This window comes from Melitaea cinxia, chromosome 6 (genome assembly GCF_905220565.1).
Source record: "Melitaea cinxia chromosome 6, ilMelCinx1.1, whole genome shotgun sequence".
Lineage (NCBI taxonomy): Eukaryota > Metazoa > Arthropoda > Insecta > Lepidoptera > Nymphalidae > Melitaea > Melitaea cinxia.
The window spans coordinates 12,053,939-12,080,642 of NC_059399.1; the positions used below are offsets into that span (position 1 = coordinate 12,053,939).

General features: G+C 33.1%; 1 protein-coding gene across 1 annotated transcript in view; it reads right to left on the reverse strand.

The window, feature by feature from the left end:
• Positions 1 to 761: 761 nt before the first annotated feature.
• The window catches only part of LOC123654375 (polypyrimidine tract-binding protein 3), a 45,733-nt gene continuing 19,790 nt past the window's right edge, over positions 762 to 26,704 (reverse strand). Inside the window, exons 4-14 of the mRNA XM_045590287.1 lie at positions 25,461 to 25,580; positions 22,115 to 22,241; positions 15,260 to 15,318; positions 6,968 to 7,181; positions 6,115 to 6,311; positions 5,615 to 5,648; positions 4,636 to 4,728; positions 3,851 to 3,965; positions 2,985 to 3,086; positions 2,569 to 2,646; positions 762 to 894 (exon numbers count right to left, since the gene is read on the reverse strand). Coding sequence (XP_045446243.1) covers positions 762 to 894; positions 2,569 to 2,646; positions 2,985 to 3,086; positions 3,851 to 3,965; positions 4,636 to 4,728; positions 5,615 to 5,648; positions 6,115 to 6,311; positions 6,968 to 7,181; positions 15,260 to 15,318; positions 22,115 to 22,241; positions 25,461 to 25,580 — 1,272 coding nt within the window. The remainder of the gene's footprint in view (positions 895 to 2,568; positions 2,647 to 2,984; positions 3,087 to 3,850; positions 3,966 to 4,635; positions 4,729 to 5,614; positions 5,649 to 6,114; positions 6,312 to 6,967; positions 7,182 to 15,259; positions 15,319 to 22,114; positions 22,242 to 25,460; positions 25,581 to 26,704) is intronic.

Sequence of the window (26,704 nt, forward strand, 5' to 3'; positions counted from 1 at the left end):
TTTCTAAACATAGCGTTTCATAAAAATATAGAAAATGTGTATGCGCACAAAACTATATATTTACTTAAAAATGCCATAATAAATTGTGCAGATTATAATAGAGCATAAAATATATTTATAAAATATAATCTTAGAATATAATAACTGCAAATTAAAGTGATTAATTAAGAAATACTTGTTTAACAATGTGCTCTAGTGTTGAATATATAATGTAATACTATTATATCGTAAATAATCCTGTCATCATAATAACCACAAAATAACCGAGGCGATGTTTAACATCGCGTTAAATAGATAGAAAGTTGCCAAATTTCAAATAACTAGCGCAATCTAATTGCATTCTGTTTCTATGTGACAAAACGTTCGAAACCAACATCGAGAATACCGGAAACGATAACACTATGTATAAAAATAATATATCGAATTACAAAAATACGGAATGAATATCACACAAAATATTAAATAAAAACATCTCAAGCCGTACAGCGGAGCTCACGAAAGTCCGTAATAATTCACGAGTACCCTCAAAAAACGACCTCAACTAGCTGCCGTCGGGAAACGATGACACACCTTAAGTTATGATGTACAGTAACAGTAGTACGTATACTAACGAAATAGAGTTAGCACTTAACATCTACACTGATCCGAGTAAGCGTAATACAGATTATAAATTTTCAGTCGAGTATAGTTCTCGATACGTGAGAGAGGTACGACGTAGTCACGAGCGGTCGGCTGAGCCGTTGTGTGATATTCGGGAGCGCTTAGATGCTGGACTTGGAGAACGAGACCCGCAGGTGGTTGGACTCGGACAGCTGGTAGTTGTGCATTTTGATGAGCGCCGTCACCGCGTCGTCGATGGACGGCAGCTGCACCAGCGCCATCTTGCGGTCCTTCCTGCGAACGTTACCGCCACTTTATTTATTTATAGAACACCAACGAAGTATACACCATATGTCAAGTACATTATACAGTAACAGTGAATTCTGACTGTAACTTTAATTATAGGTGATAACTACATTAAACTAATAACATACAATAATTACATAAACACGGTTAGAACTAAAATAGTGTTTTTCATTATATTCAGCTACAGTGAAATATTTAAAAAAAACCAAAGAATTAAAGAAAAACAATTTGTAACAACATTATAAACTGATCACAATTAAGCTTACTTTGCTGATGAATATAATCAATGTTTTAATTTTAAAAATAGTGTCATTAAAGATATATATATATGTCCTGATTTTTTGAAATACTGCTGTATTCTTATTATTTTAGAGAAATATTATTTATAATATATATTATAGAGAAATATTTTATTAGCCGCGCCCCGCGGTTTTAGCCTCATTAACTTGACGAATTAAAATATTATGTAGCCTATATCCTTTCTTGGTAAATTAATTATCCAACATAAAAAAATCAATTCTAAACCATTCAGTAGTTTCTGAGATTAGTGTGTTAAAACACAAACTCTTTAACTTTATAATATTTTACAAAAGATATCGTCTGCTATTCCGACGTTTGCTTTAAGAGAACTGTAGGTATTAGCCCGTTGGCGCAGTTTGTAGTGCTATCTGTGCCGCGGGTTGTGGGTTCGATTCCCGCTTGAGTCTGGGTATAATATAATATTTGTATTTATATATTTATATATGTATTATTTCTATGTATATTTATCAAAAAAAAATATAGTTATAACAGTCGGCTGTTTCCTGTAACAAGCATTATGTTGCTTACCATAGGAACAGACGACCGTGTGTGTATGTTATATGATATTTATTTATTTATTGTGGGTAAATAACTCTTAGCGAATATTCATTGATGACGATGACGACTAATTTATTATTGATTTGTCAAAATATTTTGTTCGGCACTGCTTGGTAAATAGATTTCATTAAAATGTCCGGCATTTCAAAAGTTTTGTTAGTTCGGTTTTACTAAAGGTTGTTTCTATTTAAGTATAAAATAAAGTAATAATAAAACTTAGAAATCATTACCAGTGAGAGCCCCACAAGTTCGTACTAATGGACCGGATTTAAAATTACAATTTATATGTTCGTAATAAGGGATTTAAGGGAACGGAAAATTTAAATATGTTGCTTTCAACATACGAGTATTTAATTTTGTTTCGGTATTTATAAGGGAGACACACAGGATTTTAAGTACGACATATACAAACCTACTTTATTTTATTATACAGTGATCGAAATCAATGTCAATTGGTTTTGTCAGTAACTTTTTTTTATCTGTGTAATGTATATTTAATTTTTATCATCAAAATCGAGTATTATTTTACGGAATAAATAAATTACTTGTCGAAATAAAAACCAATTTAAAATGTAACAAGAAAAAGATGAAAAAAGTTGGATTACTCTAACAATTTACAAGCTTAGGCTCGATCTTGATATTGGTCGAACTGGAGGGATTACGAAAAATTATCTAGTCATTGTCGAATTTTTGTCGACTAGCCGAAATGTATAAAAATTCAGTAACTAAATTACGTTATAATCAAACATTATCTCCCTTGGTTTGATTGTATAATATTAAACGATTAGTGAAAATTAAACTCACGGGAAGAATTTAAAGGCCTTGATCGCGAATCCCCTTTTAGTGAACGCATCCTTGATGTCGTCCTCGGACACCGTGGCTCTGTGGAAGTATGAATAATATAATACATAAAAAGTAGAAATATACCATTTACGGGAAAAAACCTCTTTCTCTTGATATATAGAGAATTAGAATAGTTTACGCAGCTTTAATTCGGATGAAAAGCATCTCGGAATAAACAACACGATCTTCGAAATATTCGATACTATGTTTTCTTTGACAGTCAAACACAAATATTTGTTTATAGAAATTTAATAATAAAAAAGTTGCATAACTAGCTTGAGTAAAACCCTTAACTGTTTGTCACGACTCAGACGTTCCATCCACTGGGCCATTTGAGTATAAAATAAAATGACTATTGGAATTTGACAATAACTTACGGAATGTTGGAGAGATGTAACGTAGCGCTCGGTGGGTATATGTTCTGATAGTTTTTGCTGCCGGGCTTCTTGAATCTATGTAGCGGGCTCTGCGAGTAGTCCCTGTAATGGGCACACATAAATTTATTTAGGGTTTTCAATAATCCTTCCTATATCGAATGTTACATTTCGCGCACAATGGTATTTCGATATCGTTGTAAATATTTTCCTGAATACAATTTCATTTTCCGCTGAAGAAGTTATTGCAGCCTTACGTATTTTATTTAACTTCGTCGTGTAAATTTTGGATTTTATAGTACACACTGTAATATTTGTATGTATCAAGGTAGTACCAAATGTTGTTGTTGCCAAAATTATGTAAAGATATCTAGTAAATATTTTTGAGGCGAAGTTCCTTATGGGGCGTTGCGGAGGGCCCTAGCTGGCAAAAAAGTCTGTAACGTTAAAAAAAGCGTAAGATTTTTTTTTATTTATAGTCATGTATGATGGCTATAACAGTGTCTAATGTATAGTCTACGTGATTACTGTTGTTATTATTGAAGTTTGCTATTATTATTATTATATCATTCGATAATTATTATATATTTTTATTAATAAAATAAAGGTGTTAAAATAATTTTTAAAATTGTTTTTTTTTTTTTTTGTATTTTTATCGATAAAAAAAATCATAATAAAAATGTAGACCCGAATAATTATTTTCTTTATACCTCGAATAGAATTTGAAATCAATATTTTGTTATAAAGAACTTCGTTCCTATCTAGCGTCCCACGACACCACACAGTTTGTTTTCACAAATAAACTCAGCAACTTCAGCATTTTATCTATGTTGATGATTTTATTTTCTTACATGAGTTTTACAACTTACCTAGTAAGGCCAGCATCCGGTTGTCCCTCCTTGGGAAGCTGCACCGTTTGATGTTTGCTGAGCATCACACGCATCGCTTTCCCGAAGACACGCAATTTGTCCATGTGTGTCATAGCTGTAAAAAATTTGTTTTAAATTAATTTTGAAAATATGTACATCTGTCACTTTACGTCCAACACGATGTCACAAACAAATTTTGTACACTTATGTTACTTCTAAATTAACTACTTCTTGTGGTGAAATAATGATTATCTTTTGTCGATTACAAATAGTCATCTTTTTCCTACAAATATCGAAATTTGTAAAAGTTGTATTTCTATATAGTGTCAACATAGAAATGGATAAAAATATTATCACCTGGATATGGAAACGCATTCATTGAACAATCGTAAAGACAGACAGATAGTTATTTCAGAAAAATATTTTACTTTTATCAATAAATATGTATTTTTCGATGAGTTTTTCGAAATATTTTTATGGATATAGATGCGTAGATAGACACAAAATTCCATTACAACAATTATTTTATTAAGTCGATCTTAACATACTTGACAGTGCATATTTTTTGTAAAACTTACTAATTCGCACCTTGTTAAAGAACGAATAATTTATTTTTAGTTACAATAATAACTATCGCACAAGCGAGTATTCAGATCTACCACTTTGCGCAATATGAAATGTAAGCAGTGGAAAATTACGTGATATTCTGCATATATAAATAAAACATGTTTAGATAGAAAACGAACGTTTTGCGTTTAGGAATAAGGACTAAAGTGTAATAATACCTAGATGCGCCTGGTGAGGCTCCGCCATTTGAATTAGAGCTGAATCCTTTTTGTTGTAGAGGATCTTCACTCGCTGCACGTCACCATACACGCCTACATAATAATAATGCGTTACAAACCAAACAATATTCGTTTTCATTTTATTACATTATATTTAAATGACAATCTCAACTGTGCTTTGAACGATATTTCAATGCTTATTTAAACTTACTATTTATGAATCACTACATGGATTAATCTTACAAAGTACTGTTGAGGATGTCGATCTCTTTAATCTATGACTAAGTCAGTTACTACATTTACACACAGTTATAATCTAGACATCAGAGGGTTTTTAGTAAAAACAAATTTAATTAATACAAAAAAATAATTTTGGTGAAATTGGATAGAAAGAAATGATTAAGGAAGAAAATAACTCCAAGCTCTATTTTGGTCACGTATAAGCTTCCAATTAATGCTTAGCGGTTAACAGCATCGGCTTTGGTTACAGCCGGCCGTATCAAGCAGAGACTACAAATATAGTCCGACTGTAAACAGTTGCGACGGACAGAAATCTCAAAGAAAATAATAAGAGAAAGGTTCCTTCGTTTAATTTAACTAATCTTTAAATTGTGATTAAGTATGTTTGCAAACTATTTTAGGTCTAGTGTCTGAGTTTATTACAAAAATTATGTTGATTTTTATCATAAATATACAAGTACAGGTAAACAAAACACAAAACAAGTACAGTATCGGGACATACACTAACCTAGCTACAACTAAGACGTCTGAAAAACAAATTGTCACGTTAATAAAAGCGTTTAGAGTGGTTTCAGAATGGATAGTGTTAACAAGCGCTTACAAGCTTCGACAAAACATCGGATGCTGTTATCAGTATAGAAATCGAGAATGTTAGCTGACAATTTGTCTTCCAGGCGGACAGGAGCAGAGGTAATATTAATGTTTTAATATAAAATACGGAATGTATGTGCACACGTACCGAAAAGGGTAAAGAGAGCGTCAGGCGTGACCATCTAAAACAATAGGAAAGAGAAAAGAGATAGTATTATAAATAGTCGTAAAAGATATCTGATCTCATGTCTATAAATAAATTAGCAACTTATTTTTAAGGAGTTTTAAGTAGAATATATAAAAACGTAAATAGCCTGTAACGCCAGATGTATTAGTTCGAATTTATTAGTCGTCAGCGGTAATTTGGTATCGTATTAAACCTTGAGACGATGTTTAAGGACGTTACCGGCTATTGTGTTAGCATATGCATAATTTGCCAATAAATAATTAAACTACCAAAGAGTTATAAATAATCTTTCTACTTTCTGTGCCTAGTGAATAATTAACCTAGTGGCACAATTTTAAGTCTTCATCAAACTAAGATCGAAATTTGAAACTTTAAAGCAAACAGTTATTCGGTCGAACAGACTACACGTAGGTGTCTTCGGGTCTAAGAGAGAGCGGTTACGGGCTCGGGGGTTTACTTACCTCTTCGTTTAGGTTTGACACGAGCAGCACGGTCGCGAGAGGCAGCGGCGGCGCGGCGAGGGCGCGCAGGGCTGGCGACGCGGGCGTCAGCGTGAGCGCGCCGAAAGCTGGCAGCCCTACTCCTCCCACGCCCACACCGTACGGCGATGCCAGTCCCGACCCTAGGCCCAGGAATGGCGGCGCTAACACTCCACCACCTAGGATTTTTTTAAACGTATTTTTTTCGTCATATTTCATTATCGTTTTCATAACAGAAAGGGAATCGTCGCGTGATTTAGTGGACAAAAACGTTAAATGCTTCGCTTAGATATACGAAACATCGTCGTTTTTCGTTAAGCAACGCAAGAAACTTTTCCCGAAAGCCACACAAAACGTACGTCCCTTTTTTGCAGATATTCTCAAATATAAAGCAATAGTACACAATAACGAAAGCAACGAACAGACTTTACAGGAGTAATCCTCATATATTACAACCCTCTGTGGTGCAATAGGGATTTATGATAAGTTATTAGTCACTGTGGATACATTTAGAATTGATTATGAATAACAAACAAGACTAGGGAGTAAAGTAGAATAGTGAATGTGCTTTTGTTTAGCTTTGTAAGAAAGTATGTTTTGTAACTTTTACGTTTGATGAAATATATATATACCCATTCCAAAAACAAACACCATCAATAATGTTGCATTTATAGAAGAATTTAGTATTTATAGAAATACTAAATTCTTAATTATTTTATAGAAAATATAGTACGAAAAAACTAGTGTATATACTTCTACATGTAACTACATCGTAGGCGAGTGTATCGAAGAGCGGTGAATCAAGCTTCCAGGTGTGGGGTAGTATAAGACTAACTCATCCTGGACGCGAGGGCCAAGGCGAGGCGAGCCCGCTGAGGCATCAACTCACTGGTCAACAGCTGGTGCGCGTCGCCATCACCCGACGGGAGCGTGGGATTAGTGTAGTCCCTTGACTTATCGTTGTTGTATTTGACGTTGAGGCATGTCATCTTCGAGTAGTCGATGCGGAGGGTGCAGCAGCCGTTGTAGATGTTTTGGCCATCCAGGGCCTGCGGACAAATTGCACAATTCATAAATTAGTAATTCATAAGTCATTTACTTACATTATATTTCACGAAGTTTGTGCTATCTCTGTTTAACTGCACATAAATTATACTATTAAATTTTAAAGTACGTATAGACAACACAAATCCCTGAACTAACGGGAGTTGGCTTCGAGGCGTAAACATTGACGATCAATATTTATAAAATCCATAAATCGCGGTGGAAAAATATCAAAGTATTAAAATCTTTACTTCCTACGATATTACCTATTTGTTTGTCTACAGCGCCTGCGGGAGCTTGATAACACCCCATCGCGATAGAAAAGAGAATTAATTAAAATGCAACAGCACTCAACCCGTTCCTGTGGGCATTATGCTTGCCTTTCACCGGCACAAAGTGTATGTACATGATAATTTTATAGTAAAAAAGAATTTCCTTTAAAAAGAAATAGCAATATCTCTTATTCAACATCATTATATCAATTTGCTTCTTACGCGTAGGTAACCGGGCCACATGGGACCTTCTACTATCTAATTTAGCAAAGATAAATGTTGCTACAGGGATTACTCCTGAGCAGTTTGTTTGCCGCAAATAGACTTTAATTTTTAACTGTTTATCTCTCTTGCAATTTCTTCAGAGAGACACCTTACAGTCTTTTCTGTTAATTCAAACGTTTTAGCAATTTTGCCCGAGGCCTTTCCTACGAAACAGTTTCGTTAGTACTGTCAACTCGGAGACGCCAGAGGCCTCGCCTTCGCTACATTATTATTAATTCAATTAATTAACATTACTGTTTTCTTTTATAGGGAACTTGAAACTTAATTTTAGAATTACAAGCAAATGAATAATTTATCCAGTAATTTACGGAAAGTATATATGTCCGTACTTAACAAATCTTTTATATATTCGAAGACATCAAGAGTGCTACTAAGAGTACTTCTATGGTATATAATGTATAAGTGATCGTACTCGCCTTAAAGCGAAGGAGTGTATTCGATTGTTCTTCGCTCTCTTACTTTTAATTTTGCCGTTAAATGAAGCAGCAATTTATTAGGGTGATAAAAATACAATCGATCGTCACAAAAAAAAAAAAAAAACTCTTAAATCGTTGATTAAACCACGCTCGTATTTCCTATAAATGGAGTTAAATTTGAATACCTTTTTACAATCCAATAAAAATTTCAGAGACGCAATGAATGAGTAAGAGTTCAATGTCGGAAAGCTGGAATATTGGCTGTAGATTTAATAAATTTCTGCTCTATATGCAAATGCGAACCCCTGATGTGTAGACGTGAATAGATTGGTTCGTTATAGCTCAACTTATATGGAAATACGAAAAGCACGTAAGAAAGCGCGAAGAAGATCGGTTCGATACGTAATTAGTTTTGCAAACGTCACCAAAATTTGGTTTCGGTGAAGATTGAATAATAGTCGGGCGTTCAAACGAAATTGTTTTCAATACATCAATTTTGAAAAAGCTATTATTTAGGTATTCTGTTCATGTAAGTTGTATTTTTTAAATATTCATATTTAAGATATACTTATATGATGATGTGATTTTTGTAACATTATATTATAAACTTTTAAATCTAAAGTCCGAGTAAAAAAAAAAACATTTTGTGTAATATTTTCCCTTTAAGACTTAAACTCTCTGCGTTAATATAAGCTATGAATAAATTTATGGCATAGGTGAGGGAATGAGCAATTAATATTCTTTGATTAATTATGTCACATTTAAATATTATGTATGTACAGTTTGATTAAAAATTAATGCTATTATGTTGTAATATATGAAATATTGTTATTAAAGAATCGTTTTGACTTTGTAAATACGTTATGTTACACACGCTTTAAAAGTTTCGCTGTAAATAATAACAATAATATAAATTTTTTGTTATTTTCTGTTGACCTTTGATATCTAGTTGATCTACCTTTATTTCTTTAGCGAGGAGGTAAATTCAGTTAATTTAAAGAGCAAAGAGGCCGTCATAGCAGCGAGACGGAATCATCGTAAGACGTAACAAGTGTCCTCCGTATCTCTTAATCACGTCTCCGGTAATTGTTTTATCTTTAGCTCGTTAGAACTCGTTTAAGCAAAGCCTTCTTAGAGAAGGATTAAGTGCGGTCCGCCTTAATCCACCCCCTGTTGCTAATTCTGGCGGTTTTTCCACGGAGACCAGATAAACGTTTTTGTTGGGGTCCCGGCTTGCAACGATTAATATTTATAAAAGCGGACATCGCTCAGATTGCTTCCGTGGCCGGTGCAAGGATTACGTCGATGATGTAATGCATTTTTTAAATAAATTTGTCCGTTACAAAAACATATATATATATATATATTTTAAATTTTTATGTAATAGAAATGATGAATTCTAACATTAAAATAAAATTAGTTTTACTATATATAGTTAGATATTTCTTTATTATTAACGTTTAATTTATCTATTTTTTAAAGGTATCACATAAACTGAACGATACCGTATTTCGTATAAAATTAGAAGAAAAGTGGAAGAAATCGTAAGAAAAACTCACGAACGCGGTGTACTTTAATTAATTGTATTAGGCGAGAAAGCAATGTTCGCGCGATTAGTCAAAGATAAAGGCTACTTATCGACGGTCGGATGCGGATCTCCAAAACAAATACAACTAGGTGCTTTTAACAATTAGATAAATTATTTCACTATGAATAAAAGCTTACAGTGATAAATTTTATCATTTTTATATTTTAATTGTGTCAGTCAGTCAGATCAGCCAGAAATCCCGGTTTTCTGTAACTCTCATCGAGCGTCTACGTAGGTTATTAAATTCTGTAAGAATATTTGAAATAGTATTTAATACTAGATTTAATAGAAGACGTGCGTAATTTCAGATATCATTCGAATTTTAGAACAATAACTAGTCTATGTTATATTATTGATAATTGGTATCTACATAATTCAAGTTGCCAATTGCAATTAAATAATTTTCAAGACAAAGAGTACCCATTAAACATTATATATCCAACAGTCCTTACAATCTTTGGTACCTATTATTAGTTAGTTTTATTATTCAGTAGTACCTTGATCGTCTATGTCTTGTTGCCTCAAATGATCTAAAGGAAACGCAATAAATAAAATCCGTAGCGAGAAAATGGATGGTCTACTTTCGACGCATTTATCATTTAAAGCTTAATCTATGCGGTCTTGAAAGAAAAGTAAAGTATGTGTATATTTAAAGAAAATCTATTCAGCTGTTTAAATACTATCAAATTTTTCCTTTTCGTACAGATCTCAACAATTTAATAAATAGAGACACAGACATTTTTATATAGTTTTTTAGGATACCTATATTATACAAATCTATAATAAAAAAATTGTTTTCGTTAATATAAATAACATTAACGTTTTCTGAATGTGCTACATTGCCTATAATTTTTATCCTAAGGCCATATGACTATGCTACATTATGTTGTGTATCAGTATAAGGCGTCAGTAAGAAATGTAATCAAAAGTCCAAAGGGAAAAACGCGAAGAATTTTATCTCGACGAAAGGATGGCTTCTTACAACTTACTTATTTATATATTTTTATATGTATAAGATATTAAAAGCTGCCATACTAATGCGTCATCATAATCGTTTTTGTGATTAAGATGGCCTTTTTCAGCATATTTAGATCAAACTGGTTTCGTTCCATTAGAAAATGTAATTAATACTCAAGGGTAACCCCTAATTGTTAGTGATAAATAGACAACGATCGACGCCATAATTGCTCAAAAACCGCTCCTTAATGCTCTCCCCTAACGAAACCCAATATTAGTGATTAGTACGCAGATGTTGTTCTATATTGTGACATCATGAATAATGAATTCGTCGACTTTTGTTACCGAAAGCTTGAATTGGCATTGTCTATGATCACTACTATTGTTCACTACATAATGGTATTGTTTCACCCTCAATGATGTAAACGTTACTACCTACACGAAATATCATTTATTGAAGGTTTGTTAGCCATCGATGGGGGTGGAAGTATCGCAATGGTTTCGAAAGTTCAACTATTTGTTTGTAATTACGGTGTGTAAGGTCCGGGGCACTAATAAAACATTGTTTGACACGGACCGAGGTGGCGCAGAGTGCAGACTGATCTTTGTTGACAGAACCGGACGGAATCTAAACAGGTGCCATCGAAGTTGCAATATTAAGCAGGAGCGGGTCCTTGGTCCTATGAATAACGATATTACGTAGTATATACGATGTATACATTTGTGATAAATGTTACTTTATTTTCTACTTTTTTATGATTATTATTTAAAAATAATACGATTAAATAATTGAATTTTATTCAGAATTATTGTGAACCGTTTTTATAAAGGTGTTGAGGATTACGCATTCGTAGTAGCTACAATATATTACAAGTATTAGTATTAACAAATAGAGCATTGAAGATGTTGTCTCAGTTGTGTATCTGGTGTTCGACATTTTATTAAAAACATATTATAGAAAAAAAAAATTATATTTTTCTATGATAAAAAACCATGTCTACAATAACTTTGAATATGAAATATAACTTAATAAACTTATTGCTAAAGTATAACAAACAAAAACAAACGTTTCTTTTAAGTAAAGAATACTGCTTTATGTATATCAAAAAATTTAAAATACACAATTTGTCAAAGAAACAACACAGCTCAGGTATCACGTTTTCGACAGATACGTCGTTTGAATATGTCTCTTGTGTTGACAGAAAAGCTCCGCTTAGCCGCGGTCGTGTTGCAAAGTGCAATTTTAAAATGTAAACAAACCTATGTTTTTTACCTTTTAAATATTTATTCTTAGTTCAAGCAAAATTTTACATCTGTACTAATACGATACGGCACTCTATTGTTTTTACTATATCACGATTCAACCTGTAATATCCCACTGCTGGGCATAGGCCTCTTTACCTGTTTAGGAGAAGGATCAGAGCTTAATAATGCTGGTTGGCGGACAAATTCCATACTATTAGTAACGATCGCTATCAGCTGTACATGATAACAACCGGGATCGACGGCTTAACGTGCTCTCCAAGGCACGGTGGGGAGACCCACAAGGACTGCACAAACACCCAGACCACGGAAAGTATCCGCACGGCCAATACAAATGCTTGTCATTTGAAGGGATCGAACCCGCAACCGTCAGCGCACCAGCCACAAATCAGTGCTGTGACTGTAACGCGTCGTATACTATATGTATAAGAAACAGCAATAGTAAACCAAACTATTAACTAATCACTTGTTATAATTTGGATATTGCATTGAATGATGTCAATTAGTATGTAATATTGTATAATAATAATGCGTAGATTAATACTGAATTTAATTACTACGTACTATAGAATATAGATGGATATTTTGAGAATGGTGTTAAAATGAGTGATCGTCATCGAAGGTTATTGTCGCGATTATGGATGAGGTAGAACAGGGGGCGGTTCTGCGAGTCGAATGAATCATATTGTTATCAATCACGGTGTATTGATGGAGTACTTCGATTTGAATTAGTAGCGCGCTGAGTTTATTAATGTAATAGTGTAATACATATTTAACTATTTTAGATAGCTATTCATAGTACCAGTATAATGTCTAATGAAGTAAATGTACTGTTTTATTTAGCAATTAAACGATACAATCCTAGTACGAAGCTATTCCCTATGCTCGCAGAGCTGGCCTTAAGCAATATGCTTTGAATCCAAGTAAATTAAATGGAATACTAAATTAATTTACTACAACCTCATGCACCGCGGACATGGTTGGTCGTAAAACGCGTTACGATATACAGGTATAAGAATTGAGCACATTAAAAGCTTACATTTCGTGTCTGCGCGCATAAGCCGCCCTCTGAAAAGATTTGATGGCGAGGTTAGAGATTTATGTCAAGGATCATAGAGTCGGGGATCGGGGGATTTCAGTGCTCCAACATCCGACTGTGCCCTTTGTGGTTGGAGCACTATCCGGCTTCACTTCACTTTGTACCTCTTACTCCTGCTGCCACTTACCTTGCGGGACGTTTCAATTTCATTTTAAGAAAAATTCGCGTCCAGTCCGGTTCCAAAGCATCAAGCTCGTATGACGTATGGAATTATAGATACTGAATAAATCTCTTGCCTGACAAAAATATAAAGTTCTGTAAAGCGAATGTTATACATTAACAAAAACTGATTTGTTATGTTGTTTGTAATTTTAACTAAAATTTTGTTATCTTAATATAGTACTCCTGATAAGTAGACGGCTTAATGTGCTCTCTGAGGCACAGTGGCGAGACACAAGGAAAGATATCCAAACTTGAAAGAATCCATTCCAAGTGAGAATCGAAACCGCAAATCGTGAGTATTTTAGGTGACAACACGAACCACTACACTAGAACGATTCGATCCTTCTCCTACATGGAGAGAAAAGCCTACGCCCAGCAGTGGAATTTTACAAGCTGAATCTTTAAGTAAATGATTACTCGACATAAATTATATATCATTTTATAGATAACTGCTTGCTCTATCGACATCTACAACTAAAAAATTATTACTGCTTTTGTTTTTGTAAATTGATAAATTATTAAATTTTTATACGTGGAGGCGTTAATTTTGAAACAACGTTAACAAAATTGACAGTCGGTAATTTTTTTACTTATTCAGCCTATCGCAGTCCACTGCTAGACATAGATGCCTTCACAAGTTCGCGCCAAAAATGGCATGAGTTCATGTGTGTTGCCCATAGTCACCACGCTCTGGGCAGGCGGGTTGGTGACCGCAGGGCAGGCCTTGTCGCACCGAAGATGCTGTTTTTACTTATTTAGTGCGAATTATTCGCACGGGTATTGCTAGTTAATAATGTACCTCATTAACTGCTATAATAACGAAAAATGCGATATAAATGATTATGAAATTGTAATAATGATATTAATATTTCCGGATGACAAACATTATTCGTAGAGTTGGCTGCAATATTGTATGCGAAGTCCTTTTACGTAGAGTTTCAATCATAACCGCCGAGTAAGAGTGGGTCTTAGCATTACTAAGCTTTCACCACTCCGCTTTGGCCATGATATCTCAATTTTACTATGGCATCCTCGCTTGAGTGTATTAATTTGTTGGGCAAGTTGTAAGCTGGATATAACGAACGATGTCAAAGGTTTTTTGCCGTTTTTGTGAAATTCGATCGCGGTCAGTTTACAAATTATATTGATTTATAACGATACGATACGATTCTGCCTGTAACATTCCAATGCTGGGCATAGGCCTGTTTTTCCATGTAGGAAAAAGATTGGAGTTTATTCAAAACTCCTGCTCCTTTGGGTTGGCGGATATAATTTATAAATTGAGAAGAAATTTTTACTCTATTTGTTTTAAAATAAAACAGACGAAAACTTTTAGCGAGTCAACGAAACGGGACAACAAGGAAGGTATTGAACGTACCGATTAATAACAGTCGGGAAACGGAAAAACAAAGCTCGATAATTATTATGCTAGCAAAGCAAGTTTGCGAAAGCCGCAAAACGAAATTTAATTTGCTCTGAACGCTGCATCAGAAATAAAGTTAAAACAGTCGCTGCAGTAGGCAGCAGTACGCTCAACTTCTAACGCAAATGAATAGCGAATGGGAAAAGTTGAGCCGAGAAAAATGATGTCCCACTCGGCGACTGGGGCGCGGACTATTGTCGCGACGCACAGCTGGTGTATGTGAGACAATATCGCATTAATTTAACCTCAGAAATTACTATATGTACTTAAGGTAAACATTAATTTTTTAGTTATTTCATATACATATTACACCAGTACCTATATACGGTGCATAAAATGTAAATTATTAATAAATGTTCGTTTGTGATGTGTAACAAATAACGTAATTAGAAATAGTTATGATGTAATTCTGCGACAAAACTAAGAACAACTATCAATATGAAAGTCTTAGCCTCGTCGCGGGTAAGCAGTCGGAGGAGATAAGACTTAGTCACTTCATTTCCAGATAGTTCGAAAGCGAGTCATTAAAGTGAATGAAACGTGCGGCAATAAGAACTTTGTTTTATAGCTTTACTTTACAAACAGTTAAATAAAAACGTAGAAGTATTCACAACTCACCGTTTTCGCCATTTGCGCTGACCCGGTGTCTGGGTACTGGATTAGAGCTTGAAATGAATCTGGAAAAGAAATGTTTTAATGTTGAAAATGTTCACGATAAGTTAGAGCGTGTCTGTAAGTGTAAAACATTTATTATACGATATTTAATTAATGTATTCTGTTTATTTTTAAATTATATATCTATATATATTATAAAAACAATCAAAATTTAAATTCAAAAGTTTAGTACTAATAACTTAACAAATTTAGAATTCATTTGTTTTGTTTCACAAACGAAGAAACAGAATACCCGTTTAATTACTCGACTACAGTATTATGATTCGTACGAGAAGCAGAACGCTTGACACATGACAAAATATACATCAAGTTATTTTGTAATAAGCGTAACGAGATGCTAATGTAATGAGTCTTCTTCATCGGGTGTAGAATCTTTTACAGGTAATACCGTGTTCACTCAACGAGGTGAAATTGCCACCGAACGTAGCGCTATGAAATCCTACTCTCCTAGAGTTCGTAGAGTTTGGGTCTCAGGTGCACCGCAGCTATTTTATCATCTACAACACTCTAGCAAATATGCGAGGTAAGTTTTATGTAATTTTATCTTTATCGCGAACTCGAGAAACATAAATTGATACGTTTTACTCACTCGATTCGAGAAATTTATGTATGTTTTGAGCACTGAGTATATATTATTTATCTATTTCTTAGTTACATACAACAAAGTTATCGTACTGTAATATAGCACCAACTTTATAGTGTTAATCTTTCGTAGGTATGACCGAAAATAAAAGTATATAGTAAAGGACATCTTAAAATAGCAAAACTAATGTGTATTATTTTGTATTAATAATGTTTAAAATATACAATAACGTAACGTAGCAATCGATATAAAACACATACTGTATAAACATATTTCTTATAATTTATTCGTAAAAGGAAAATGCGATAGGTATATAAAATGCTATAACAATGTTTTTACGAGATAAAATAACTTTGACAAGTTATTTTTTTTATAAAACAATAATACTTTCTTTGTTGTAGTGTGATAAAATACAGAATATAGAGACACTCCAACGCGCCCTTAGAACGGCGAAGAAAATCAAAATTAACGGGCTGTATCCTTATACATAGTTAAATGTTCTTTAAGGGTTTATTTTTACACTTACACTTGAAAAACAAAATAAATTCTTTCTCTTATATTTAAGCGAGATTATAAACGACTAGGAAAATTAACAAAGCCCGGTTTTGAAAAATTTTATAGTCTCGCCATAGGCTAATAAAGTTTACAGAGAAATAAGTCAAGATAATATTGTTATAGAAATTGTTTTAAATGCATATTTTTATAAACAAGAATGGAGTTTATACAAAAACGTACGGAATGGAAAAAAAGTTAATAAAATCACAAAGTAAATAAAATTGAAGTCGATAGTATAAAATTCGTGCGACAAAAATTCGACATTGTTAACAACAGCCGGGCCGGAAGTTTTTAAAGCATCTTTGCCCGGTTACCCTTTATTGAAATTTATTTATGCGAGATGAAATATTCGAGGGCTAATTCAATAACGATGCTCGCTCCGATTGTGTACAAGAAATTTAAATGATTCCAATCAATTGCTACGGGATGTCTATCATTAAAAATTCAAGTAGGATAGTCAATTATTTTAATCCGATTATATTGAAATAAGAATCATGTTCTGGGTGACTTTGTTGTTTTTATGACATAAACATATAGTAGCAAAATGTTACACACTTTGCAGGTATAAACAAACTGGTAACATTTCATTTTAGTTAAAGACAATTGTGTCTATATGAATTATCGATAAATTATATACTACGTGTTATTAAACGGTGTCCTTCCATTTAACTAAGATATCAAAATCGATATTGTAATCTAAATTTGCAACTCACTTGCCCTAACTCGTTAGCAAAATTATAAAATTGATTATTATATAATTACTATTTATAAAATTATCATCGTGTATACGTATGTCTCCATGTTTCTGTATATGGCCCTAAAAGGAAGGATGCCAGTCTAATAACATGATGTATATAGTGGAAAATACTAAGACGGTATGAGTAATGAAATGGTTTTTTGAAAGTAAACAAAAATTGTTATCAATCGAAATTTTTTTCTTCTTTTTTATATATTTGATGTACTTAATTCATTTTATATTTAGATAGAATACAAGTAAGAATTTTTATACATAGTTTTCAGTAAAATGTGTTTCCTCGGTAAGGAAAGAGGTTGCTTTCGTGGTTTTCGCTACGTAAATTTAAGCGAGGTCTCGTCTCTGTCCAGCGGCCGATTACAATATAATATGATGTCTTAAATCTCACTGCTTTTACTCCAGTGCTATGTCAACTTAAAATGCATTTTGGCTCGCAATTTAGGCATCCTTTCATCCGGTGACGCCGAAGCTCTTACAGATAATAAAATTAGAATTTGTGAACTATGCCGTTGAGGTAAGCCTTTTATCGTATTTTTTTTTTCTACTAAAAATTCATTTTAGAATATCCTGCTATGTTTTTTTGTTTTTATGATTTATAAAAGAATCTTAATATGCACAACTAATATTACACTATAAGTTATAGCGTTTTCTAGTATTATTATTATTTAACTGAGAATCTTGTCCGTGCATAATTTTTCCTTTTTATTCTTTTGTCGTGTTAATTATTGTCACGTCTTCCGGTCAACGCAACACGTTATAACAAACGCGGGTCAACATCACGTTACTAATCCCAGAACAAATCTCAATGAAGATCGCGGTAATCCCACCCCGCTCCCTGCCGCTTGCCCTCACTCGATTGGCTTTATTAAGGTGTAGCAGCCCGCTACAATTATTATGCGTCCCCTGTTTGCGGTGAATGTCGTGTCTATATTGTAAGATTCCCGTAATTAAGGATTTCATTCGTCTGATATTTAGCGATCTCGAGCTTGTTATAAGACAGAACATGTTATTTCGCTACTCAGCCGTGTTCTGATTTAACAATATTATGAACCTGATCTCGTAAAGTACACGTTTAAAGTATGTTATAATGTTCATATTAAATTAGAGTACGTGTAACCGGCAAGATAACAACATAATGGAATAATTAAACATTTTGTTGCAACCGACATCAAAATGTGAAGTTCATCTCGTTTGTTAGTACTAATATGATAAAATCTTAGGGAATATTCATTAGATTAACTTGCAAAACTTGCGAAAACAACAAGGGGAAACAACAGGAATCAAGAAAATTGGTGACAACTCTTAAGTGGTTAAAGTTATAAAGCATTTTCGGTGGTCGTGTTGAATACGAAAACAGACACGAGAGAAATATTGAATAAATATTGCAAAATATGATTCTGACATTTTTGTTTCAGAAGATTGAAAAATGTGTTACATAATTTCTGTTTCCTTTCTTTTAAGGATAATTGAAAATAAGCCTTTTAGATGAAAAAGCCTTTTAGACACGGCAAGGGAGTGCAAAGTCCCTCAACTTTATCATTCGTAATATAAAAAACGTGTCAGACGAAAATAAAGAGAAATGTTATTATTCTGTTAAATAATACCCACCAAAGCATTATAAGTTACTTAATTTTAGTCAGGAAAGTGTTATTGAAAGTGAAATGTATACGAAATATGTGTTGTATTCGCTTCCCACGAGACAGGATAATTGAAGTAGGGATTTATTCGTTTCGGATCTACGATCTACTCTCGGTATGTACTTGGGTTTATATTGTGAAATTGGTATATTTGTTTATCGTTCGGAGTAAAATTGCATCTACAAGATTACTCCGTCCGTTTCAATTTAACTCACAATATTGCTTATATTTTTTGAAATAATGTAGGTAGGTAGGTGAAAAATAGTTTAGGTCAATTTAGTTTGTTTTTTTTTTTTTTTGAAATTTATGTCAAATTAACATTAAATTAATTTAAAAAATCTCACATAACTTTGTTTTACTTTTTTGATTACCATGTAAGTACCAAAGTACTGGAAAACTTAGTAGATTGTTACAATGAAGTCGTCGACAAAAATAATATATCCTTTTTTATTGCACTAAGTAATTTTACAATAGTCATTATAATATAGGAAGTTGGCAAGGGCGACCTTAATATCTAAAAGAGACCCCTTCCAGTAAACCCATGGTAGTGAGAGATGATGTGAAATAGGCTTTAAAAATAAAAATTTAAAAAACTCTTATTTATAGCTCTATATTTATAGTGAAACAGACACTAAAGTTTAGTAGCAACTGTACCTAGAATCTTAATCGATATCTTCTTCTTCTATATAATTAATACGTGAAGCAAAAACTTAGTACCCCTTTTTAAGAAAATTGCGCGGACGGCGGTTTATGAAATTTCGCTCAATTATACTTTATATAGAGAAGGAGAGCTGAACGCTAATATATTTTTTTTAAATTATGCAAAAAATAAATACGAAATAAGTCAATAAAAAAAAACATGACACACACTACCACATATTTGAAACACACATACACACATATACATATGTGTGTACATATTTATACTCTTTTGTTTATTATTATAGACTAGCGACCCGCCCCGGCTTCGCAAGGTTGCAAAAACTACCAGTATTCCTCTACTATATTATGCATGTATTATACATATAAAGCTTCCTCTTCAATCACTCTATCTATTAAAAAAACCGCATCAAAATCCGTTGCGTAGTTTTAAAGATTTAAGCATACATAGGGACAGAGAAAGCGACTTTGTTTTATACTATGTAGTGAAGTATACTACTTAAATTTTTAATTAATTATGGTCGAATTTCGACCACTGGGCGACCACTAGTACAAATTAAAACTTAACAGTATTTGACAAAAGAAGATACGGCGATAGACAGTGAAGTTTAATGTTAGTAAATTATTTTAATGGCAGCAGCACTTTAAATACTTGAAGCTACACGGTGTAATGGGAACTAAGCGGTTAACGGGCAAAGACAAAAGCTTTTACAATTGGACAATGACGAATGCGGTAAAAAAGCAAACAGTCGGTTCGGAAGCGGTGCCAGGGTTGAACGATGTTCGGAAATTGGAAACACCGCATTAGCTGGCTATGTCGCGATACCGACGAATTATGACTGTTTCGGAACAGGATAATATCGTAGCAATTAAAATGACTACGTATTTATACAAGACAAATATCACTCGCTGCTTGCTTATACTCGAATTCGTATCAAATTTAATTTAATTTTATTTTATTTAAATAAAATAATCGACTACCATTTTCTTGGGCTCTCCGTTGAAGAAACAAAGAAAATGCGATAAACATTTCAAATAAACTATATAATATTGAGTTTGACAGAGGTTTTTGCCGTTTTAAAAGAAGACCGGTATAATGAATAAATAATAACTAAAAGCTTCATAAAATATTATTATCTTGTTTCACTTACTTGACAAGGGTCTGATAAAGAAGTAAACGAAGAAATAATTCTATTTAGCAGTAAACACAATTCCTTAAAAGAGTATATATATGTTAGGGATGTTTTAAATAGGGATATCTAAGATTGAGAAACTATGCGTATTAAACGTACCTCTTTTAGGTTACTATATCAATTACTTAAACGTACTTGTAATTGTAGCTCTTGTACAATATTCAAATCTTTCAAAACTTCCGATTATTGCTCAATGAGGCGAATAGAAAATGGCATGAAAATTTTAGAATCATGTTTTCTAAGATCCTCTTTACTTTTAACTTTATCTTATCGTCATTCTTGCCAACAAGAAAATAGGCTTTGATTATTTCAAGTCTACACCCTATTACTTTTGCATATCGCGCTGTAAATAGCGGAGTTGTAGTAATAAGGTTTAGTTAACACTGTCGTATATAAAATTTAAAAAAAAAATACGTAATTAATAAATTTGTATATTATTTTTGTAGCGCATAAAATTACATTTTATAAATATAATTTATATTTACTAAATAGAACCAATTTCAAGATTAGCGTATTGCTCGCAAGAAGTTCTCTAGTTCAAAAGCGAGTAAAACAGTACAATTAGGTATTTACGAAGTTTATAATTAGCTGAAAGTGAGCAGTACACAGCGCACCACAGTCTTGGGCAAAGCTTATCAAATATGTACCTGCCTACCTACCTGCCTCCTGTGTGCCGGATTTATTTAGGATATGCATGAGGGTAGGATTTAAATTTTAAACGGATTGCGCCCTTGGATTTTAGAACGTTATATTTGGTAAATCTATCACTAGAACACATTTTATCTTCGGTTTAATTTCGATCATTAATTTTTTTTTTCAGATTACCTTTACATTTTTAATTAAAAATAAATATGGTAGTTAGCAGCCAGGTATTTCACAAACTAGTAAACAACTAAGACCTCGTTGCTGAAATTAAACGAAATACGCTCACGGTATGTTTTTATCATTCAGCAACAATACCTAATTATTATATTTATTGCTAAGCGAAAACTTTACATGAAGTCATTATTTATAAACATATTTACTTTTTATCGGTATATGTTACTTTCAAAATTATCTTAATTTTTATAATTTTAATTTTATTATTTTATATATATGACGACGCGTTGGCGCAGCAGTCAGTTCGATTCCCGCTCACGACAGACATTTATATCGGCCATATAGATGTTTGTGTATTGTGTGTGTTTCCGGACCCCCAACACAGGAGAAAATCCTACTGGGGGATCCGTTGGGTGTGAAGCGTTTATTATCAATTAATTAATTATGCTTTAATATTTTCAACGGGTCGTGCCAAATAAAAGTTTATTTAATTTATTATGTAATGAAGAAATGCTTAAAAACAATTGCCAGTAATAAAAAAAAATATCTAAGTTTATTTTGAAATTGGATAATAAATTTCCATTATTAGTTACTTACTGTTTTTAGTGAAGGTGACGATTTTGAGCACTTTTCCGTACCGCTGGAAGATGGAGTACAGCACGTCGAGAACTATCGGGTACAACATGTGCTCTATGATGACGCGTAGCACCGTGTTCGGACCTCCCTGCGGACCAAGCGAACATCGCTTAATAATTAAGTTTTCATAATCACTGGTCACTATGAACATTCATGGTCGCTATAGTGACGGTTGTCACTCGCGATCATGCATTGAAGACACTATCGTCGAAATATCGGAAATTTCAAAATGACAATAGCGGTAACTCCAGTAAAAGTATTTTTTTGCGTATAAAAAATGTTTTGAGCAGGCTAATACGATTAGCTTTGTAAAAATTTGGAGTACTTGAAATTTAAACCAATATACAGAAATAAGATTGATTTTTCACACTGAAGTTAATTATTTTCTTAAAATACATAATGCTTACTTATTAATGACAGATAAGAAAACATTTTTTAACACACAAAAATAAGAGAAAGTTAATGAGTTTAAAGATTATTTAGATTATTATACAGACTTTTTCCAAAATGTCAAAATTGCTGGTGTAATTGGTATGTCTCTGTTAAAACTCTGTGTACTATAGTAACGCTTTCATACGAGTATGTATAATAGTAACTGGCGATATCAGTGAAGTGTCAGCACATACGGTCCCGTTCGTATTTACAGTTATGAGTATATTCCGTTATTTTCTAAGTGGAAATTATAGACATTAAGGTTTAGTGACAGTTTGAAAGAGTGTATTTATTACATAGGGTCGCGTAGTGGTATTTTTAAAGTATTTTGAAATAAAAATAAACATGTAATATGTCCAAGGCGTAGGTACAATGCCTATGCCTTTAATTTTTTCATTTTGTTAAGCAATAATTGTGTTTGCTTGCAAACGAAAATAACCGACTTCATTTACATCGAAAAGTAAGATAACGCAGGTAGATGAAAAATAGTCAAGTAAATATCCGTTACCAAAGATTACTCAATAGTTATCAGATCTCGATAAAATTTAAATGTTACCACAAGACAAGTATCAGCTTTTTATTAAAATAAGAATCATCAAAATCATTACGCCCAATGAAAAGTTATGCAGTATCATACAACGTAAGTCTACGAAAAATAGTCAAGTAATTACACATTATTAAATACTAGCGACCCGACCCGGCTTCGCATGGGTGCAATGCTGATACTAAATATACTACAGAATGTCTTTATTTATAGTGTGAAGCTAGCTATAGTTGTTAACATAATAACAACAACATTCAAATATTTGTCGTTAGATTACACGTTGTTACAGAATGCGTTGAAGAAATAAAGGTTCACTGCTCGTTCCCCGTAGGTGATAGCGTGATAATATGTATACTATATGTTGACCCGACTTCTTAATAATATTTGTGCCAAATTTGAAGTAAATCCATGCAGTACTTTTTGAGTTTATCCCGGACATACATACAAAAAAACAGACAAACAGACAAAAATTCTAAAAACTATATTTTTGGCTTTGGTGTCGATTGTAAATCACACCCCAAGTATTCTTTTAAAAAAAGTATTCAATGTACAGTTTTGACTTTCCTACCATTTTATTATATGTATAGATAATGCGAAAAGTAATTGTTAGATCGCAATTAAATTTAAATAGGACTACATGACATTCACTACCTTTTGATTAAATCAAAAATCATCGGAATTAGTTCACCCAGTCAAAATTTCTGAGGAAACATACATAAAAAATACAGTCCAATTGAGAACCTCCTACTTTTTTGGAAGTCGGTTAAGAAAGTTAACACAATTACTTATATATTCAATTACTCCTATAAGACACTGCAAGAAACAGAATTTAATTGTATTAAATTGCAGTCAGCATTAATTTTCTAACTAGTCCCCGAAGACGGTAAAGTGTAGGGAAGAGTTTATTGTGATTAGTACGCCTTGTTCGTGAAGGCATTTAAAAGTGTCAGCACGCGCTATTTTGTATTATAAACACTGTTTGCTTGCGCCACGTAAGCTCTATCAGTCTATATCCTAGCCGCAGGTACTCCCTCTGGACTCGAAATCTGATTTACGTTATGGGCTTGTAATATTTAAGATGGTCTCTGGTAATCAGCTTTGCTTTGGTTTATCGCTAAATAGATAATCTTCTTTGCTTTACGTCACCCTCAGGTGACATTAATGTGCGATTTAATACTCCGAATGTATAGCGAGCCATTACCATGATATATTATGTTATTAAGAAACTAAATCATATTTGAAGCTCGTTTCTGTGTCATGTTTCATGAAATTTCGGGGACTGCGCAATGAACTGACGTCGTAACTTATTTTTAATGGAATAGGTGATATGTGGTAATTGTAATTACATATTAGGAGGCATCATAATTTTACATGTAATAAATCAGAGTTACTCATATTAATTCCGAAGAAAACATATATCGTTTAGTATTTGAATATTGTGTATGAAAACAATACTAATCATGAGACAGATTGTTTACTTGTGTTATGATTTTTTTTAAATAATTCGTTTTTAAAGTAAGAACTCTTTTAATTTTCGCGAGCAAAAGTAAAACGACACATTAATATAATATCTATATATATAAAAAAACGTTTGTCTGTATGTCTTTTGTAGAATCGTAAACTAGGCATTTGATCATGTCATGATCTTCAGCAAAGTATTGTACACGAGCTCAAAGGATTCTGATTTGGTACGACCAAAAAATAAAATAAAAAAAAGCGTAGCAATGCGTGCAGGGTACAGCTAATATAATATAAAAACTATACTGTATTCGACAGCGCATGAAAAAGTATTCGATCCAATTTGAAAAACTGTTTGTTAACGAAGGTTGTAAGACTTTAGAAATTAAGTCTTAAAGAAGCGAAGATGTAACCACAAATATCGACTAATATTTTAAATGATTTTTCACAACCGACTCGTAAATACAGATACGTCATTTATCTGAACCTATTATAAGATTCAGCCTGATATATCCCAGTGCTGGGCATAGGCTTCCCTCCCCATGCAGGAAAAGGATCAGAGCTTAATCAACCACGCCACTCCACTGCTGGTTGGCGGGTATATTCCCTACTATGACTAACGCTTGCTATAAGGTATATGTGACAACAACCTGGATCGAAAGCTTAACGTGCTCTGAAAGCCATGATGGGGAGATTCACAAGGACAAATAAGCTGATCGAAAACAAACATTCGAAATCCGATCCTATTCTATTCGAATTTAAGAGTTAACCAATTTAAAATAAATGCGTTTAAATTTATTCGAAATTTGAAATACTTCAATTCACTCATTAATTTTTTTTTTTACTTTTTACTGATAATATAGGGATAATTACCTGTATTTCAGTGCCACCGTTCGCCGGTTGTAACGCCGCGCCCGCGCCCGCCACGAGCGCCGCACCCGCGCTGTTTGATATTGCTTGTGCGGCCTGTAGAGCGGCTTGCGCCGAAGCCGACTGCGGACAATGTGGTTAATTTTAGCCACTTCTAAATAATATTAATAATATATTTAAGTAACACAATAACAATCACTTTCATTTCTCTATACATCTATACAAATAAAATAGGAGTGTCTGTTTGTAATATTAAAATAACCACTTTTTACTAAATTGATACGAGTATGTATATACACGGTATATACACGGTACATATACCAAATTAACATTTTTAATAATTTTTGTCTATCTGTCTGTCTGTCTGTTTGTTCCGGCTAATCTCTGAAACGGCTTCACCAATTTTAACAGGACTTTCACTGGCAGATAGCTGATGTAATAAGGAGTAACTTAGGCTATTTATATTTTAGTGTTTTTTTTTATAACCTTGCGAACTGAACAATAACTATTTTGTTCAATTCCACGCGGATGAAGCACAGCTAGTTTTTAATAAAGTAACTGTTGATTTAGACAACAATGTATTCGACTGGTCGGTTTATGATACACAACTTTCAGGCGTACTAATCGGATCTTATGAAACAAAGGAATGAATGAAACATATCAATATCCGAATTTCTACCATATTTATAATACAAAATGAGATTATAAATAGATCTCATGATCATCAAACATATCATTTAAGGACGATGACGTACAGTAACCAAAAGCTTAAGAAGGGTGTTATATGAGAGGAAAAAAATTGCCTGAACAAATCTTTCTTGATAATAGTAGCACAAACTCGCATCATGTGTACATTATTACATCGAATAAACTACATTAGAGTCACGTAAAAATAAATATGTCCACCTATCTTCCATAAGTCGGACAACAATAGGGCGCAATAGGAGTTATCTCTCGCACACCTTGGACAGTCCTCGGACTCTTAGACCAAGAGATAACATTGACCGCCGCAAACAAAAGGACCGCCATAAACTTATTTTGTATCGTCGGGAAATCCGCTACTTTGTCAGGAAATAGGGACTTGAATATGACCTCCGGGCTCAATGTAGAAACAACATAACATTTAGAACGAGGGATTTGTTGCGAATGAGAATAAAGAGAATTCTTAAATAATCCATTGCAATATCTTTAAAAAGTTGGTCATAAAGCTTTTACTAAGTTTCATGTTGAGATAACATTAACTTTTC